We start from the raw sequence: 20,205 nt of genomic DNA, 5'->3' as shown, positions 1-20,205 counted from the left end.
CGTGCATTGCCAGTGTGTGGTTAGTTAGGTTTATTCAAGATATGTAAATGTTTGCCTAAGAAAAGGGATATAACAGCAGGGCGCGCTGAGGACGCTCCATTCCCAGCGAGCACGCAGGATCCGCTCCTGGTTTTGCTGCGCCGCTCATCTCGGCGCATTACCTTCGCTGACTCTCAACACTCAAGCATTGCTGCGCAAGCAGATGTTCCCTCTCCGGTGCCAGTTCTTGCCGTTTTTCGCGCTCGGAGAAGGTGCTGTTTCGCGGGAGGGCTGCAAAGTGACCAGAAACAACTGAAACTGCCTCCATCCTCGGCCCTGTGACACAGAGAGGGGGAGAGTTGTGAGCGGATACGCGGCTTCTCCGGACGAATACAGTACAGCGAGGCGAGCGAGCGAGCGAGGGAGCAGTTTGCTCACCACACCTGTGATGCGTTGTTCTGAGCGACCGAGACGCGCGACCGGGATGCTGATGGCCATGGTACGGCGGGGGGATATGTGCTGAGGAGAGAGAGAGAGAGAAAAAAGGGACTTGGGCGTTGTGAAAAAGGCGTTAAGTGCTACTGAGGACACTCTCCGGACCTTAACAAGCTCAGTTCGCCGGCGTTTCCTCTCTCTATCCAAACTTAGGTGATAAAAAAGCCCACCAAGATGCCCTTACTTCAGGGCCCCTTTGTCCGCTGTCGGCTCAGCGCTACGCTCCTCGTGCTCTGGCTCGCCTTCGCTGGCTTCACCTGCACTGGTGAGTTTCACTATTTCGTGAATGCTTTCTGTTAATGAAGCTGTTAATTAGCTGTGTGTGAGCGTGTGTGTGTGTTGGGGGTGGTGGGGGTCGCAGTGAGTACATAGAAAAAGGCTGCACGTGACAAGTTGTTTGTTTTATTTCTCTTTTAGCCGAAATGCAGCCGCGCGCGACAGAGCACGTTGTCGGCAGTCGTTATTGTTCTGTAATTTGCTAGCACTCGCCAATTAGCCTTCACCTCCAAGGTTACGTTTGGGAGGAGTGTGCCGCCTCGATCATGTCTGCCGAGGTTCAAACTTGAGGCAAATGTCAACTCCTGTCGTCCAGCTTCTCGTGCGTTGCTAATATATTTGATTGAAGCTGCGCAGTCTCCAGCGTGTGTTTTTTTTACCCCCACCGGCGTGACTGGCAGGGAAGTTGGGGCTACACCTGCGTGAAGGCGGTGAGAGCCGACCCGCACTTTGAGGAGATGTTTTAACAAGAGGGGCCTGTGGACAATAAATGCAGCGCCTTATGCTGTCACATAATCAACCTTCATTCCCTTTTTTTTTATTCTATTTTTTTTTTGCGAGTCTTATTCCAATAGAAGAAGAATATCACCACCGATCATGTTGTTGAACGTGGTGGCCGTGTGGCTGCAGAGCGGACCGGCCGCGCCGTGTTCTGTGCCGGGATCGTCCGACTCCACGTTTCTCCCCGACCAGGACTCATTCCTGCTGCATTCGCAGTACGGTGACAGCTTTACGGAGTTGGTAGACGACCTACTCGCACTGATGAGTTACATTTTATGATGTAGCCTCTTGGCCAGACACTCGCGCTTGCATGCAAATGTGCTTTGATGCACAAAACAATCAACGGCAGTGGGGTGAGCTGAAGTGCTCAGACTGGAGAGAAGTTTTGTAAGATATCCCTATAATAATAGTATTTAACAGCAATACATGTGCGAATCGCATTTAAATGTTTTTGACAACCCAACGTAACAGAGTGCTGGCCATTGACCCTTAACGTTACAGGTGACTGTGGTGCACAGTCCAGCCATTTGATCAGTGCAATCAATGTTCAATCAATGCCCCGTTGCCCACAATGCACCACGTCATGGTTCGACCTCTCAACTATTTTTAATACAGTCATTCTCCCTGCTAAATATCACCCTCACAATGCCACACAGCTGGAAGCTGCTGGTGAGCATCCAAAGCGCGAGAATTTCACACATCATTTGCCTTGCGCTTGTTTCCGAACTGTTAACCTTGCTTTGGACAGAAGGCAAGCATGTTAAAGTTGGTGTAATTGTGTCTCTTGCTTCAGGACGCTGAGATGATGAATTAAGAGGGCTTTTCTCCTGCATTAATTAGTGTGTAATTATGAATATATCAGGATTAAATAAACAGTCGTGCTCCAGGGACGCCGTATATCAAGCTAAGCAAGTAGCAGTGCGGTGGTATTTACAAGTCATTTTATGATGCATGTTGAACGTGATGTATTTGGATTGGGGTTGCTGGTATATATGGGTGGTGTGGTGGCTCAGCGGTTAGGTGCTGGTGCCTCACAGCGAGACGTTACTCGGTGCCTTGGTGCTGTGTGGAGGTGTTCTTCTTGTCATTATGTCAAATTGAAGACTCTAAATTCCCATAGGTGTGATGCTGTTTGTCTGTTTCTTTGTTCGCTCTGTGATAGACGGGAGCTCTGTCCTGGGTGTTTCCCTGCCTTTCACTCAATGCATGCTGGGATAGGTTCCCAGCCCTTCTGTGACCCTGAATAGCAATGAGCCAGTTCATAAAATAGATGCATGCAGAGATATAGGTGTCATCTGTTTTATTCTTTTTTATCTTGTGTATCACATTTCCAGGCAGGCCCTTCTCACTGTTTCAGTCTGTCACTCTGTGTCACATGTTAGGTCAGTACAAGCATCCGTATGAGGTCCCATCACAGCTTACAGGCTACCTTTTATAGGACATAGTCCCAGAAATGGATCGCAAAGGTAATTTGGGAGCCAATTCTTTCTACATCAGGGCCGGGACAGTCTCAGCTGAGATCAGTCGAGCTATCCTCTGTAGAGAGGCAAGGCGCTGACTCGGCATTCGTCTGTATCAAAAGCCGACTTGTCTTTTTTGCGGGGAAACATAACTCAGTCAGTAATAAAGGTAGGCCTGTCAATCTAGATTTGAGCAAGCCGAGCACTTTCCCTTTCTCTGTGTTGTGAGCGATCTGACGGGCCGGACAGAGGGGGTCGGTATGCTTTCAGCCTCAGGAACAAAGAACTGTGCTGCTTTGCCTGTGTGTGCACACTTGATGTTTTCAGTATGCGAAGCCTGTGTGTGTGTGTGTGTGTGTGTGTGTGTGTGTGTGTGTGTGTGTGTGTGTGTGTGTGTGTGTGTGTGTGTGTGTGTGTGTGTGTGTGTGCGTGCACGTGCTTGTGTGTGTCTCCATAAGGATTTGCATACATGCATTTCTGCATGCCTGTCGTCATGTCTGCAGATTTTTCCAACTCCTGTTTCTTCTCTTGTTTCTTGTTTATTTGAAACTTTCCTGTTAATCTGTTGCCCATTGTTAGTCCCTTGTTACTCCCTCAAGAAAATACCATCAAAACCCCAGCTATCCATGCAGAGAGAATAAAAATCTGGGATTTTTCTTTGTTTTTCCCTCTGCCCAGTGAGAGCGTTGCCAAGCAATTGTTGTCTGGTTCAGCGAGGGAGCATGGGATTTGGTATCAGGCACCTTCCTACCACCTCAGAGCAATTTCCAGGTGTATACCGTGTGGTGATGCAAGGAGATGGCCATCAAATGACAACAAGCAGAAATCTATTGCGTAATACAGTAATTCACGAGGCCCCATTTCTTCTCACAAGAATATAAGGCATTTTGTTTGCCAGACGTCTCATCAGTCTAATGTGAATCATCCCAGAGTTGTCTTTCTCGCAGCAAGTTTTGTCTCTCCTCATTGACTCGCTAAAGAATGCGATAAAGAGAGCGAAAGCTGAAATTAACATAATTTATTGGGGGAAATTGCCTTCTGGTCAAAGGAATTTAAAACCACTTCGTTTCTGTCCCATAGCTAATGCATGGCAAATGATCGCCATGTATTTGCAGGGATATGGTCTTTTACAGGGAAGTGATAATTTACTACCAGAGAGAGTTTTTGTTCCCTGTAGTCATGGGGGATGAATTCAAATGACGCAGACAACGGGAAGACGTTTGCAGCGGGGTAGAGAAATATTTTATAAAACTATTTATTTTCTCAACTACTAATGCTCACCCAGTGAATTAGCATGATGCGCAAATGCAGAATATATCGTGCAAGGAGGCAATTACACGTTAGGAAAAAAAGCAGGGAAAAAATCGAAATGATTTCACTTCTTAGGAGCACAAATGCTTGTTATGAATTCTGCGCCGCTTGCAGAGTTTGAATTGGACAACATGACAATGAAAAAGAGCAGGAATTGCTTATTTGCGGGATGGAGCTGATCAAATGTATTTAATTTTTTTAAAATTCACTTTCCATCACGTTAATTTGTCTGAATGAAAGAATACAGACGAACTGACTGAATCCTCTCCCTGTCCGAGTGCTGTATTTTCTTCAGTTCGAGTTACTGTGATTAATGGAGGCAGAGATAATAGTTCAGCATAAATGAATAAAAGGTAAACAGTGCATGTCAACACAGGTCAGCTTTAAACAATGGAGGCACACGCTCCGTTTGGTGACAAATGCCCAGGCACCTTATCTTTCAGAAGGCTATGTCCCTGCGCTTATCATTTGCAAATGGCAATCTTGAGGAGTACAGGAAGGACACAGGCGTTGCCGAGGACACGTGGAGGATGAACCTTGCAGAGGGGAGGAGTTGGGTGTTATTTTCTGCAGTCTGTGCAGAGGCCCTGCGAAAGCACTACATCTCTGTCAAACTCTGGCCTTTTGTTTCAATTACCCCATTTCTATGATTCAGGTCTATGTGAGAGCGCTTAGGGGTTGAAGTCGGGCAGTTTCCCTCCTGAAATGCGGTGCAACGTAGTCACTCTCTGTGCTTTTCTATCTAGGCAGCATAAAAATTGACCTCTCACCTCTGCAGCGGGATGAGATTACCCTATGTTTGAATGGGAGCCTGGACCATAACTCACAGAAGGCCACAGTATCTGACGTTGCATCAGCAGCTGGGAGATTGCCCTCAATCTCAACTGTTGGGTCTCTGTCGCTGCCAACCACCCTGTGCCCGCGCTCAGCCTCATATGTCCAAGGGCCACCAATGGGAAGGCGGGATGAGCTTGTTGAGCTGAGTCTTTTCCTGGAGGGTCTAATCGAATGTTCTTTTCCACAGTCATCTCTCTGGCTCTCTCATGGAGAACAAGAACATGCGATGCTGACCCTGAACCTTGCATGCCACTGTGATCTGTTGCTGAGTAAAGATTTCACCTCAGCAGAGAATATGGGACACTGTATGTAAAGGTTGCTCTTCTCCAAGTCGGTACAATAGAAGAAGATAATGTCGGCAAAAGGCACTTTAGTATAGTTTTCCTCCCCCAGAAGGCTCTGCTGTGCGCTCGCCTTAGATGCAGTATTTGTGTGAAAAGGCTGTCTATTTGTGTCGGGGCTTTTTTTGTAATGTTTGTTTTTAGTATACATGATGTGCTGTCTGGCTGCTCACTTTGTACGGTGAGAATAGTGGTGTCTTAGGAGATGTTCCCAGATTCTCCCTGTTCTCTAAGTGATCAATACTCTTCTCCAAATGGTTAATTGGCCATCAGTCACTGTCAGAGGAAGCGCTTAGAAACCCAGAGGTGTCTTGGTGCAGCTCATAATAAGAGAGTGTCCAGTCCTCTGGGTCCTCTTCTGGCCTTTACGTCAGGCCAGGTGGTGGCTGGGGAAAGCGGATCTGAATGCAATATGGAGAGTCATAGATTAATAGTTCCTTAGTAAGGCCACCAGGGAGCGATGTGAAAGCCACTTCCACTTCATCATACAGTGGACCGGGTGGAAAGTCTGCAGAGCATGCGCTGGGAAAGGAGCTTTGAAAAGGTGTGAAGGTCACTAGACGCGAACTGGCATTTGGTGGATTTCATCAGCTGAATGTCGTCGTGTAAAATCGTTATTTTCTGTCCATTAAACATCTGTGGTGCGTTCGTGGCAGATAAGCATACATTTCAACACTTTCTTGCATTATTGAGAAATGATCTCATTTGAATTTCACAAGGCTGTTTTTCAGCAGCTTGTAGTCAAAAGTTACGAGATAATGACTCTTTTGTCTGCTACCTCAACCTTGAAGGGAAAACACACCTCCAAGTTCCAAATGTATGGCTCATTGTTATGCTTAGCCCTGTTTAGCATGGAATGTAAGAGACATAATTAGAAATCACCTAAGGCTACCCAGGCACCGCTGCTGGCGCTTGATTGGCAAGGGTATCTGAGAGAGGTCTGGCTCAGCCTGAGCCAGAATTTGTCATCTTGAAGTGATTTTGTTGACAAGACAGGAGGCACAGTGACCTTTCCTAATTATGTGTATGTGTCCAGGCACTGACGCCTCAGGCAAGCAATTCAACTGAGTCAACAGAGCGGTGACTCTCGGCACATTCAAGCCCAGACAGCATGTTGTGTGATGTAAGGTTAGAACGCGGGGTTCAGCAGCAAGCTTGTTAATAATTCAGAATTGATACAACATCGCTGATGTCATCGGTGTCGCCTTTTTCTTTACAGACGCGTAAAGAAACAAATTGAAAGATCGGGTCGGATCGGGCGGCTTCTTTCTCTCGCCTTCCTCCTCCACTCGCACCCGAAGTCGTCACTGGAAATCATTGCGACGTTACGCCACACGCAAGTTGATTTCCCCAAAACACGAGCCATTTGTCATCCACCCTAAATGTGTAGCAGCGAGAGTGCAGCCCCTCTGATCTATGTGGGTCCCTGTGCTATTGTTTTTCCCAAACAAAGCATTTCCCGATGTGAAATGAGGTCTGAACATTACTGATTCAAAGCTTAAAGCTAAGCAGCAGATTTTCTTGGCGAGGCCATCAGGAACACGAGGCTCGCAGAAAACACATTCAGGTCCTCACTCCGATAGAATTAATCATGACAACACAGCTACCGTTGAGGCTAGACGCTCTCTCTCTCTCTCTCTTTTTTTTTTTTTTTAAACAGCACACCTTGCACTTGACTATGGCTTCTACGGTATGAAACGTCCTCTGACAATGCATTCATGTTGAATCAAAGTGTGCTTTCATACCTGCAGTTTCTTGTCACCGGTGCTTGAATTTCAAAAGATGAGCACAGAGCAGCTCTGCTCCGGCATTGTTTTTGTTAATTACTCACTGATTTACAATCCTGTGTTCCAGGCAGCATTCATGTTGAAGGTTTAGTTATATTAGAGAAACGGACTTTGGATTTGAAGTGAAGTTATCAGAGAAACGACACAGATTTCAGTCTTAAACTGTCACAGGGCATTTTGGTCTGTTTATTTTTGGCATATTAGGAAATGCAGTCTGCCATATTTTAAAAGTTCAGACACACATGGTTGATTAAAATCTGACTTTAGACTTTAGATGCAGTGCTGTCACCAATCTGGACACTAAGGAAACTAACAGGTTGGTGGAGAGAGAGGCTGGCGGATCAGGAGCCATTTACAGCAGCTTTCCCCCTGTTTGCTCCTTTTTTTAATTAAAACTCTTCCACCATCCATCCCTCAAATATAGAAAGTTCCCTTGCTCCTCATGGTCTTCAGAGGGCTACGTTTGTTCAAGTATTGGACTACTGTTAGCACTATTTACTGTATCATTAGAAACCCATATTGGATTTGTTCAGTTAAACGTTGGCAGGCATCTAGATCCAATATGTACCATTCTGTTGGAGAGAACATCTTGCCTTAATCCACATTAAAAGCTGACAGTGACGAATGTTTAATCAAGCCTACGGGACTAACTTGTGAAGCAACTGTTGAAATTAGAAATTTGTTGAAATTAAATACTGTGGGCTGCTCGTTAGGCCCGTTTTTCCACTGGCTACCTGTGATTATGTGATGCCGCAGCAATGTGGCATCGCATGATTGGATTCGCTCACAAAACACAATTATTAGATGTACTGTACGATTAAGACAAATAAATAAAAGCACCCTCGGGCTAGTTCGGGCAGTGAACCAGAAAACAAACGGGACAGTGTGTTTGTTCATGTACAGGACGTGTTGGTGTATACGAGTTCGCTCAGATGTCGTGAAGACGCCTCAGCTGTCGTCAGGCTGATACAGAGTGTCAGTCACGTGATAACAGTTGCTTTTATTTGGGTGGGTGATGGTAACCATGTCTCTGTGTCTCCCGGGGGTGGTCTTTGGCGCTGGATGTGAATATTTAGCATCTCTCTCTCTCTGTGTAAATTCCAACATGCAAGCTTGTAGCTGTCAGTATGCGGGCTGATCCTGTGCTGATGGCAGATACAAAGCTTTGCTCATTAGGAAAGGCGCTCGCATGTTCCGGCAAACTTTGTGTCTCATTTATTTTTAATTAAACAGCTCCAGCCATGTACACGGCGTGTTGATATACCTTTCATTAGTGCACAACAGGTCTTGGGTTAAGTCAGCTGACGGATATTAACTGACATTAGCAGGATATTTGGTGTGGGTGGGTGGGAGATATACTGCGGTTCTTGTTAGCGTTCAAGCCTCCTCTGTCAAAAAGACAGTATGATGTTAACATACTGCAAGGCTTTCTCTCCGGCCTAACAGATGCCACTTTAACGTAATTGGACTGAATCATGTGTATTTGCTGGTTTACTGTTTATAGACTTGAAAGTGCTTTTACAGATTATCGATTGTGATTTTGCCGTTGTGTCTTTTGGGAGCTGGCACAGTTCAGTCATTCAGTAAAAACAAAGCTCAGTTTAGTTTGGTCATTTTAATTAATTTGCCTAACATGCCGTTAGGGCGGGCAGACATCTGGTGACCAATAAACAAGGATGTAAGGAGTTATTGGTTCGATGTGGCTGTTGTTTAATGAATGTGAGATGGCGTCATATTTCAAGCGGTGATTGAATGGACGCTGGCCTCTGACCGAGCTCGGTTCCTACGATATTGTTAACATCTCCTCTAATGACTTCATCCATCCTTTATTTCTGAATCACGGTAGCAAGTTTTTACTCCCAGTACAGAACATCCCATCGCTCATAAGATGAAGACAATATAGAGGATTATTCATCTCAATTATTCCAGTTTTGACAATCTAACTGGCGCTGAAATGGGAATTGGGATGTAGCAGGTATGAAAAAATCATTTGTTAGATTAGTCAGTCTACAAATTTTAGCTTCATTTCAGACACTTGTGATGTTTGCAGCACGCCCGGGCGTCCTGCAGGGTGAGAGGATCACAGATTCATCCCAAGAGAGGTCACAAATGTCGCCAAATGTCTGTTTTCACTTGATCCGACGATTATGTTTTTGATCAAGAATACTGAGCAGCATTGCGAGTCGCTCTGGATAACAGCGTCTGCCAGCTGTTGTAAATGTAATTGCGGTGACAATAGCCAGTGGAGTTTACAGTGAGCCGGAGCAAACCGTGCCGAGCTCTTTCCCTCCGTAGCCGTTTTGATCATGTCAAGATACGAAATCTGTGCTCCTTGACGTTAGTGACATGTCAAGAGTCAGCAGGATGCAGTACTTTTCCATTTCATCCCATACGGCCACGACATGAGACTCTGTCCTTCCTCATAAAAACGAGAGGACGTTTGTAACTGACAGACCGTTTGGAATTTGGATTTCAAGAGTTTCAATTTCAAAGGTCTTCTATTGTGTCCCCAGCTGCACGGTGACCACACAGCAAAATATCAGCTTTGTCCCGTAGAGTCAGAAACCACAAGCTAGTCACACCAAAATCCTTCTGTCTCCATCTGACAGACTCACTCTTACACAAGACCTCAAGAAACACCAGATGTTGACTTTTGTGTGGCTCATTGTCAGCCTTTAGAATCTATGTAACTATGTTTACTCTTGTTGATTTTAGTCTTCTTGTCTGGACTATTATCATCATTTATTTATCTTACTGGAGTCCCAGCTCGGCTCTTGCAGAGATTTTTGGAGGCGTGCTCCCGCGGTCCCAGTCTTCCTAGCACCAGGGGGCTCCACTGGGCCAGACTAATGTGGTGCGCCATGGGGAGGGAAGGCTGGGTCCCCTTAATCTCTACCAGACATGACAACTTTATAAAGGCACATTAATCCACAAAGAGCAGGCTCTCTGTGGAGGGTGTGGGGACATTTTTTGAGTGGGATGTGATGTGGGTCTGGAGGGCCCGAGGAAGGTGATGCCTTTCCTTCTTTCTACATTAGTGTCCAATGAGGAAGAGAACGAGGAAGACTAATAAATAACAAGGCAAGTGGAAATAGTTGAAGAGCGATATAGTTGTTTTTTTTCCTTTTCACTTCATTATTTAGGTTGATGCGAATCACCTTCCTCCCACTTGTAACTGTTGCTGGGCCTCGCTTAATTTACATCCAGAGTTTCACCTCCATTTACCTTTTTTATTTTTCTCATATCGACACGTACACAAACAGAACACCTACTCTTACCTGTAACTGACAGACATCACTGTTTATCAGCCTGAGTGTTACATAAACTGAGCTCTTGCTGTTCACATTTACATATTTAAACCACTGTAACAGTTTTGTGCTTTTGATTCCCGGATATACGTTTAACCCGCTCTTTATTATTCACTGATACAGTGAATGTACACAATATGCTCTGCGGTGTGTGTGTGTGTGTGTGTGTGTGTGTCACATCACAAACTCTCATCATGCTCGTCAGTGTTAGAAAGTGTCAGACTCTCTGTGAATGATTAACCTTTTTCATTGTTGCTGCTGCTGCTCAGTTGAAATCTCAAGTGTTATGAATCACCTTATTTTCTATCTTTCACAAATTCTCAGAGCCAGAGTCTTCAGACCACGTCCCTGAATCACCCCGTAACGTGTGATGGAGAAGCCACTGTTAGAAGTGTGAGATTGGACAGTCCACACTTAGCTATTTAAAAATCATTTTTCTGGTTTTTAAATCACCCGACTGAAAACTCGGACAGATTGGTTTCAGGCTGAATCATCACAAAGCCAAATGCAATTTGGCTTATTTTCTAATTTCTTGGTCTGCAACATACACTGCATATGGCTTTGCTCTGCCATTTTCAATAAAGTAATGATTAAATAATAACTTTTCTGCCTGAGTCAGATTGTTGTTGAAAATGTCATTGTTCAACTTTTTTCCTCCGATATGTTTTTTTTAATTCTTTCCCTGCAGAAATGTTACACTGTAAAATCCCGAGCTTTTGCACACAAGAGCGGAGTCATCGCTTTAAGAAGATCGTTTGCCACACACACACAAAAAAATCTTTTTTATCTCCGTGCGCTGCGCTGCAGAACTCTTCAAGTCCTTGTCCAGATTTTAAAGAGAGGATTTGTCCCACTCGTGTTCTGTGGATCAAGATAAACTTGTGAAACAAACCGGTCCCATGTATGAAAAAAGGACTTTCTTACTTGGATAACATTTCTAAGATCTCACAAAGGCGCTTTTCTCTTCTTGCGTCGGCAGCCTTCAGCTTTCCTTTTATCAAGCTTGTCTTACCTCTCAGATTCCATTATATTAATCAACGGCATACCTTAGCTCTCATCACTCACTGGAGGAGGCTGAGATGCTGCCTTTTTTGTCCTCCGTGTCAGTGTTATCCCTGTAAAACTACATCTGAGACTTCAAAATAGTCAGTAAAACACGTTTCCAGCATTGAGCTAAATAGCACACTTTGGTTGCGGTTCATGTGTCGACTCCCCCCCCAACATAAACTCCAGCTTTATCTGTGCCCATCCTCTGTAACAGGCTGCCATTTTGTGTTAAGCCAGCACTGATGCATAGAGCCTCCACAGCCTGGTGGAAATTGCCAGCGCCTAAAGCAAACAGCAGGGCCTGAGGTCCCACAAGTGTGAAGCAGCCAAGTAGACCCCATTAACTGCCTATAGAGTGGTTTGTGGTGTGTTGCTCCATGTGACGTTCTCCACAAATGAACCACAAGCTGATTTGCTGTTTGTTTTGGCTACGTTAAAGAACCACAGGAGAGTCAAGGCTGCACTCTGCAGCCGCTGGGAGAGCGAGTCAAATGCGTCCTCATGACTTTATATTTGTGATGGAGGTAGCTGGGGGGAAAAGTTGGAGACTTAGTGACTGTGCTTAATTTATAGTGTGAACAATCTTTTCTATATTATACAGTAATGCTGGTAAATCACAGCATAAGCATTTCACATGGAAGATATGATTTGACAAGTCTGAGGCATTTCATTTTGGGGCACTGAGGCATGATACTTTTTTACTCTGAATTCTTCTATCCTCTCTCAACATATGATGCCCAACTGTACAAATTATTTGAATCGCCAGAAGGTGTTTGATTTATGCTGAGTCTAAGTTATCAGCCGCAAACAGGCCATGTAGCTTCTCTCTTATCATCCCACCCAGCCGCTTGCCGAATTTCCGCATGTTTTTTAGCTCAGCCCTAAATGTGATGACAATAGTCACGAACAGAGCACAAAGACAAAAACTGCCACTCGCAGCAAAACGAGAGCCTCCCCCTCTCGCCTAATTTTTTGTGTCGGATTCTCCTGCAGTATGTTTGACAAGAAGGCCTGGCAGCTTTACGCAGTGGCACCACTCAGGCTGTCGTGGGCGCCGCCCACCCCCCGACCCCTGTCACACAATTAGCTTTCTCCTTTTCAGATAGCTAGAACAAAGGTGAACTTGGGGAGCCGGGGCTGTGTTCAGGCAGAGTGGAGGGGTGTGTGTGACACCCGGATGACTTCAGGGCACTTTCTTGACCAGAGGAGTCGTAGGCTGTCACTAAACATCACTGTCTCCCTCCCCACTAATGGCATCTCCAGATTGTGCTATGAGGAACAAAGGCTGGTTGTGTGAGATACTGAGGAAAAAATAGAGCGACCCCATTTGGGCTGCAGGCTGTGGTTTGTGACAGTGGCTGCAGACCTATAGAAGTGTCATGACAGATATGAACCGAGGAACAATTATAGGGTGAATGTGCTCGAAGCTAAGCTGGAAAAAGTGTGGAATGAATAGCGCAGCAAACACACGCATGCAGACTGTAATTTCACTTGCATGTAACCGGGTTTCAGCGTGTCAACACGGAGCAACGATAAGGGTGGAATCAAATGTTAGCGTGTTGTGCTTTCCATTTTCTGTGTTGTTTTTATTCACAAGGTTAAATTAGAAAAGGTTACCGTGTTAGCAAAACAAAAGCGTATGCAGAATAACAACAGAATGAAATGTTATGAAGAGTAATTTGTAATTTTCCTTTGGCCATGGAAATAAATAAATTCAGTTGACTGAGCTGAATATTTTTTTCCTGATAATCGCCTGCGTCTGACTTAATTTTTATTATGTGCAAATGTGCATTATCCTGCCAGTAATCAATCTAATGACATGTTTTTTTGTACCGCTGCCGACAGCAGAGTATGAGTTGAACAGCAGGAGTGTCTTGACTTGATCTTCATACGGCCTTTGTTGCTGTCACAGAGTCACTGAGAGGCAAATGAACTGGTGTGGGCACTAAACCTTTTAAGAGTGATGAAGCATAGCGGCATTAAGTGCATTTTTAAACTACAGTGGCTGAATTTGATTTCCGAAACTAAAATGTTATCTGTTATGGCCCCTCGTCTTTTTGCTAGCAGTCCTGATATTAAGAATTGTCATTGGCTGCTGGATCCAGAGCTAATTGGATTAAAAGACAAGCTCATTCGCCAAAATCATTTCATTACTGTTCATTCTCGTTATTATAAACAGCACATCTAGCCCCAAACTAACAGGAGAAAAGTGATTGACAGTAAAGCACCGCTTCAGCTGTCATTCTCGGCAGGAAGTATTCGGATTCAGCCTTCTCCTGCCTTTAAGTATCACTGTTTTTGTCCAAGGTTGACTTGTGAAACAAAAAGCGCTCTCTGGTGTAGTTCCTCTTTTGATTAATGCCATTTCTCAGTTCCTGCTTTATTTTGAGCGGTAAGGCTGTTTTTCCACATTGTTAATTCAAGTCTTGGGGAATATTGTGTGCAAAGTCAGAATGTTGAATGTGCCACATTTCTGCAAAGCATCGCAGGAGTACAACGCTTGGCATCAGCGTTGTCACACTAAATCTCTGTCTCCATGACACTCGGAGTCAAAACACGAGCCTGGAAAAGCAAGCCCTCCCAGTGTCAGGAAATGGTTCTCTTTTCCGGGCTGCAGCCGCTAATGATTCTGACAGAATTAAAAGTTATTTAATTATATCTCAGGGAAAAAAAAGCACTGCAGATATTTAGAAGCTTGAGATTTGACCTGTTTTTCTTTCTTTTGCTTCAAAGGCAGAGTAGTATTATCCCTCCACCCTCCCTATTTCCTAGGTCACAGCGTGCATGCCGGTCCATGTGTCTAAGTTCCCCCTGCGGATGCTGCAGAGTCCCACAGGTTTAGCTGTAATACCCTCGTTAATTCCCCTGCATGTCAGGTTATTGCCGTCAGAGCTCCTGTGTCAGTGTATCCTCAATTCTGGCTTATTCTTTCGTTTTTACTCATGGCTTTATTGCTCTGTGTTACCATAAATGCCCCACCCATCAACACACACGGACACAGATACAGATACAGATAGGAGAATTTCTGCTGAATGTTTTTTTAACTGACACACAGCATATGTTGCTCTATGTATCCCCCATTTCTCGCACTCATCTGCACTCAAATGTCCATTTATTGTTCCCTCATGGCTCTGTGTTCGTTCAGTCTTTGAGCGAGGATGCAAATGCCTCCACCAAGCCAAAAAAAGTTTTAATCCCTCTCTGTATTTGTCAGTTCAAAGTTGTGTTCATGATATGTTTATAGAAACAGAATTTGTTCACACTGTCTCCACCCACACATTTTGTTGTTCACCATGAACAGTTGGTAGCGCAGCGGTAGAAATTGAGGTTTCTGAGTTAAGATTTTCACCCCAGTTGGCAGAGTTTGTCAGAGAGTTTGTGGGTTTAAATAGCAACTGTTGCTCAGTTTGCCGTGTCGTTCAGTCGTGCAAGAACTGAAATTACATTTTAACCAAACCGCTTCACGCTAAAGAAATTTAGGATGGGCCGACCGTTTCTTTAAAGGAATACTCTCCTCAAAAATCATGTGTAGCCTCATGCAAAAGTCCAGTGTGTGGCAGTGTATTTATCTGCAGAGACTCTGGCCCCTCCCTGTATTTTCGTCTTATTTTGCTGTGTTCGGGATGTTTCCGGGCTGCAACCTTGCCATCATTTTATATTATGCCTGGTATAAAAATGTCAAATAATGTAAGAATATCAATAAGAATATCAAGCGCTATTTTTGTGTATTTAACTTTTTTTTTATGTTCAATTATGTTTTGCATATTGACAAAGAGAGCAACATACAACAGCAACATCTCACCTTGCTTAGATCTTAATGATTTTACCAAACTGGGACTTTCTGGATGGGCTTTAAAAAGCAAAGCTCTATAGGATCATCCTGTTGTTCTGTCTGGTCTTAGTTTATAGAAGAAACCGTCTCTCAGATGTAAACCAGCTCTAATCATTCACATAAAGGAGCCGCCTCATAGAGGGAACACAACGCTAATTCCTGCACAGTATACCTTTAACAGCATTAGAGACAAGTCAGTTAAAAGTTGTGACACATGTGGAGTTTCACAGTTTATACAGTACAGTCTTTCATCTTTATTAGTGACAACTGGAACAAAAACAGTTAAAGTGCCATTTGTAACAGTACAGTGGTTATTTACTCAAACCGCCCCTCTTTATAGACGCTGCCCGATGATAAGAGAAAGGAGCAGGCACGGCATGATATGACTTCATTAAATAAACCCTTGACCCCTGAGATGCTGGGTTGATCTATTTCCTCCAAGTCCCTTTACTTCACCAGAGAATGAGATCCCACGCGGAGATTGTGGCTGTGCTATCTCCCCATCTTTAATTTAGGAACGCAGGAGGACTGCACATGGCTAAGATGGTTATCCACCCTCACTGTCTGTCTTGTCAGTTCATGCATGTTAGCTCTGCAAAAGCCTCCTTCGGGACCACATAACTGGCTGTGTTGGAGTACTTTCAAATAGTTTTCTTTGTGTGTCCATTCCCTAATGACCACTGATAGCGGTGATGATGTCAGAGATAATTTCCGCAGATTTCCATCTTGATGAGTCTGAGGCCTCTGTGAGCAGACAACGGAGGGCTGTCTAACCAACAGAAGAATTTTAGGATCGGCACGAGAATTCAGCGTTGTTTTGAAATGAGCTTTTTTTGTATTTTCCTGAGAGAGCTGCATGTTTGCATTGCAGCAAAGCGGTGAACAAACAGGGGCAGCCAAGAGCAGCTCTCCTGTAGCTGCATCTTGATCAAGGACACTTCTGCAGGGGTGTTGGTAGATCAAAGCAGAGATGGTCTCTCTAACCACGAGGCCTACCCTGCTATGTCGGTGGATTAAGGGGGGGGAGGTGCTCTTCACTCTGGAAAACAGAATGTTAACTTGCCGTTAGTCACAGCAAAAAGGCATTTCACGACAGTTGACATCCACTCGACAATCCCCTTTCTCACTGTACCAATGATTTTATCAAGCCTGTAAAATGACTGCAGTTTTGAGTCTTGAGTCAGTTGTATGTTACATCATGAACTTGATTGGCCAATTTGCTTATTGAACATGTTTATTCATTAGCCTTTTCTCAGTGCATGTGTCTAAAATTTTGTGTTTCAGGCTCTGCAGAAGGCTTGGAGCTAAAGTTGATACAAGGTCTGCCTGTCATGATGGTGCATTGACGATGTCCCCTGGGTTTTTGCCTTCCAAACAATTGAAAGGCAGAGAAAACAGTGCAATTTGTCTAAAAGGAAGCGACTCCGATCGATAGGATTTTCATTACAGTTATGTTTTCATACTGCAGTGGAGGCAGGGTGCGTAGCTCTGATGAATGATACATTAATGTTCCCATCCCCTCTCCCTCCTGTGTCAGTCCTCGGCTCCTGAGCTCTGTCACTGCGATGATGCGGGAGCGCCGGGATGAGTTTGTGCGCCGGGACCTGATTCTCCTCAATGCCGCGTCCCCCGTCAACAGCTGTCAGTTTTGTCATTGCAGATTTCAGGCGGTGTCGTGGCTTTGCAGGGGGGGAAGCACCAGAAGGCATGATCTTTCTGAGAGCTGCGCTTTATTGAATTATCCCTCAGTCTGCAGTCCCACTTCGAGAGGTGGAGTTAAGCAGCTTACCTGTGGCCCTGAAAAATACGGGACTACGGTGTTCATAGTGCAGTAAGGAATCAAATCTAAGTATGCATATTCATTATGTACTGAGGCCACAGGTGCTTTATGGCCAGAAGAGTCTCTGCATATGTTTGTGTGCTTTTTGTCTTGAGCTCTTTTTCTGAGTTGGGATGCAAATCCCTGCAGCCAGATACCAAAACACTGATATGATTTTGGACTGATGTGTTCAACAAACGCACATCGCTGTGATGTCCGCACACTTTTGGTCATTTAATACGACGGTGACAGCCTCCGGTATGCCCCAGTTTATTCATGTTTGGTCCCCGCTCATCGCCTAATTTCATTCGCTAACTAACTACATCATCACATTCACATCATGTGCGGCCTCCGTCAGCAGGCAGGTTTCGAAACGAGACACCGGAGAGGACACCGTGGTAACTCTCACACCACACAGGAAATGTTGATCAGCACCCATGGCTGCAGAAGGTGTGGGTGTAAACCACGACAGCCCGGTCCCTAAATCCAATAAACCTCCCTGTGATACAGCTGTGACAGGCCAGCCAGATAATGCAACACAGAGGGCAAAACAAATCGGCCTAACTCACACAGGGTGCCTATTGCTCATTACGCCCTTGGCAATCACAAAACAAATGACCGTGGGGCCTACAGGTGCAAGCGATCCACTTTCTTGGCATATAGTCATTTACATTATCGTCATTTATCATGTGTGGTGTGGCAGCCTAATATATTGGTTAGTGTTTGGTTTGTGTGTTATGCATGCACATCTCAAAACAAGGGGAAATTGCACTCCCATATCTCAGTTTATGGACCACCACACAGGTTTTGTTGCTGTCAATGCCAGCGAGCAGCAGCTGTGAAAAATTGTCCAGCTCAGAGAGTTTGCAGTTTCCTCCTCCTGCTCCTTGCTGCTGTGCATCTGTGCACCACTCGTGTTTTAGGTTTAATTGTAATTAATTATTTTTTTCTGCAGCTGTATGTGTTCGGCTTCTCGCCAGTGATTAACGATCAGGCTCTGAACTTGTACTTTTCTGACTCTGACGCACATAAAAACTGAAGTGGGCTAATTAGGTTGTATTTTACACAAAACAGTAGGCAGACATGACTAACCGCTGAAATGCTTCTAAAAAAGTATTAACGTCAGCGGATTGTTTCAGTGCTGATAAAGTGGTGGATCCTGTGAACCATCCGCTAAAACCATCCTCCTAACTTGTGAGTTAAACTATTGAAACAGTAAAGAGGCAAATGTGCAACAACAATGTGCAAAAGCACAGGAGGAAGCAGGTGTGGAGACGTGGACTATGTAGAGTTCAGTAGGGTTGGAGGTTAACTCCTCTGTCCACCCGCCTCTGTGGCTGGTGGAGTCTATCAGCCACTCAGTGGTCTTTAATCAGCCACCTTTTTGTTTTAAGTGTGAGAATAGTAAAACAATATCTACAGTATTCAAGCAATAGTCTTATTTTATTTGATAAGGTAAATCTCTAAAGATCTCTCATACACACACACATTGTTCACTAACACGCATACACACACACACACACACACACACAAACCATGACTGTGTGGCCATCTCTAAACACCATGCTCATCTTCTCAAACTGGGGCCGTCTTCAGGCCCCTTTGTGCCTTCATGGCAGCCATATTTTCCCTGTATCATCGTTCATAGCTGGATGCAGCATTCTGATGATTCCTGGTCTTTTATGGCTTCCAATCTTAGGTTTTTAGTCGCAATAACGAAACTATTAGTTTTCTTATTGGCATCCAACGCATGTTGACGACATAACATTGTCTGGCTCGTCCCCTCGTAAACTAACCAATCACGGGACTCTCCATTATCGATGTTTCTCGTTAAAAAACGTTTATGACCTTTCTGCCTCTGTGGCCTGTGTCTCCTCCCGGGAGGTTTTCTCTGCAGACCTCTTGACCCCAGCGATGTAAAGCCATAATGTTTTTCTTTGTCTCCTCATTAAAATGTGTGTGTGGAACAAACAGATTTGAGATTCAGTCTGCGTATGTCAGAAGTCACTCTGGTAGGTGCTGATTTCTAATGGAGCGAGTTCCAAATTTATTTATTTATTGAAATCTGAAAGCAAAGTTTGGACCCATCAAGCTTCTGGTTAAGCAATTGTCAACATTCATGCTGCTAACATACAGTATTGTTTGTTCTCCTCCTGAATGTGCCAATAATTGGAACCAGGATTTAGTAAAAAGACAAATCTAAATGATACTTAACCCTAACTACAAGCAACATTTAAGAAGAAAAAAGTGGAAATGTAGCTGCTCAACAGAGATAATAAAGTGATGAAAGACCTCAGCAGAGGTTTGAGTCTACCGCCACCATCATCCTGCTGTTTGGAGCTAGAAGATCTAAATTTAGGCAAAGGGGGCGACACAACAGCGGCAGAGCAGAGGTAGCAACAGCAACCATGGCCAAGTGTGATTACCTGAGAGAACTGCCAAATAGGCATACACCCCAGAACATAGATGGGTTTCCCGGCAACCATGCCCATTTGTGGTCCTGTAACTGTGGATCAGATGATTTCTTCCCACCTGCAGGAACTCGCTTGTGGTGTAATCTGGGTTTGCATTGTTGCTGCAATTTCCCAGTTGAGTTCCTGTGTCATTTTAGCTAGAGCGATCTGTCGCATATCAACCTCTCAAGTTGCAAAATGGTTGTTGATAAGCGAGGATGCATCCCATAATTTCCATCCACAAAAACGGAATTCTGTTGTTTTCCAGCAAGTTGTGCTAATTGTGTTGCTAAAAATCGATAAAAGATAAGTTGGCATGACCAGAGCTGCAACGATTAGTCGATTAATCAATTAGTCATTTGTCATAAAATTAATTGATATTAGCTACTTTGATGATGAATTCATTAATATGCCAAACATTCTGTAGTTCAAGCTTCTCAAGTGTGTAGATTTGATGCATTTCTTTGTATGTCATGGCCATTGATAAGTTAAAAAAGTGATCGACAGATCGGGCAGCAATGTTCTTGCATCATTCAATGATTGTTCTCATGCAGTGAGGCTGTCTCATTGATCGGAGGCGGTAAAACTACACAGTGGCAGCAGTTAAACATGTGCTGACACGACTGGATAGCAACAGAAATCAGGCTGTTTCTTATATAATACATTTTTTGCATTATACTTATCCCAGAGCGTTCTTCTGAGGCAATCAGTTTCCCCTTACATCTCATGTTTTCCCGTGTCAATAACTCAAACCGGCTC

The 20,205-nt window shown here is 44.4% G+C and overlaps 1 protein-coding gene across 1 annotated transcript in view; it reads left to right on the top strand.

Moving 5' to 3' along the window:
• Positions 1-648: 648 nt before the first annotated feature.
• Positions 649-20,205, top strand: part of unc5a (unc-5 netrin receptor A) — a 121,876-nt gene continuing 102,319 nt past the window's right edge. The window contains exon 1 of the mRNA XM_041944653.1: positions 649-739. Coding sequence (XP_041800587.1) covers positions 649-739 — 91 coding nt within the window. The remainder of the gene's footprint in view (positions 740-20,205) is intronic.

The sequence above is a fragment of the Chelmon rostratus genome, chromosome 9, assembly GCF_017976325.1.
Source record: "Chelmon rostratus isolate fCheRos1 chromosome 9, fCheRos1.pri, whole genome shotgun sequence".
NCBI lineage: Eukaryota > Metazoa > Chordata > Actinopteri > Chaetodontiformes > Chaetodontidae > Chelmon > Chelmon rostratus.
This window is presented reverse-complemented; position numbering and strand designations above follow the sequence as displayed.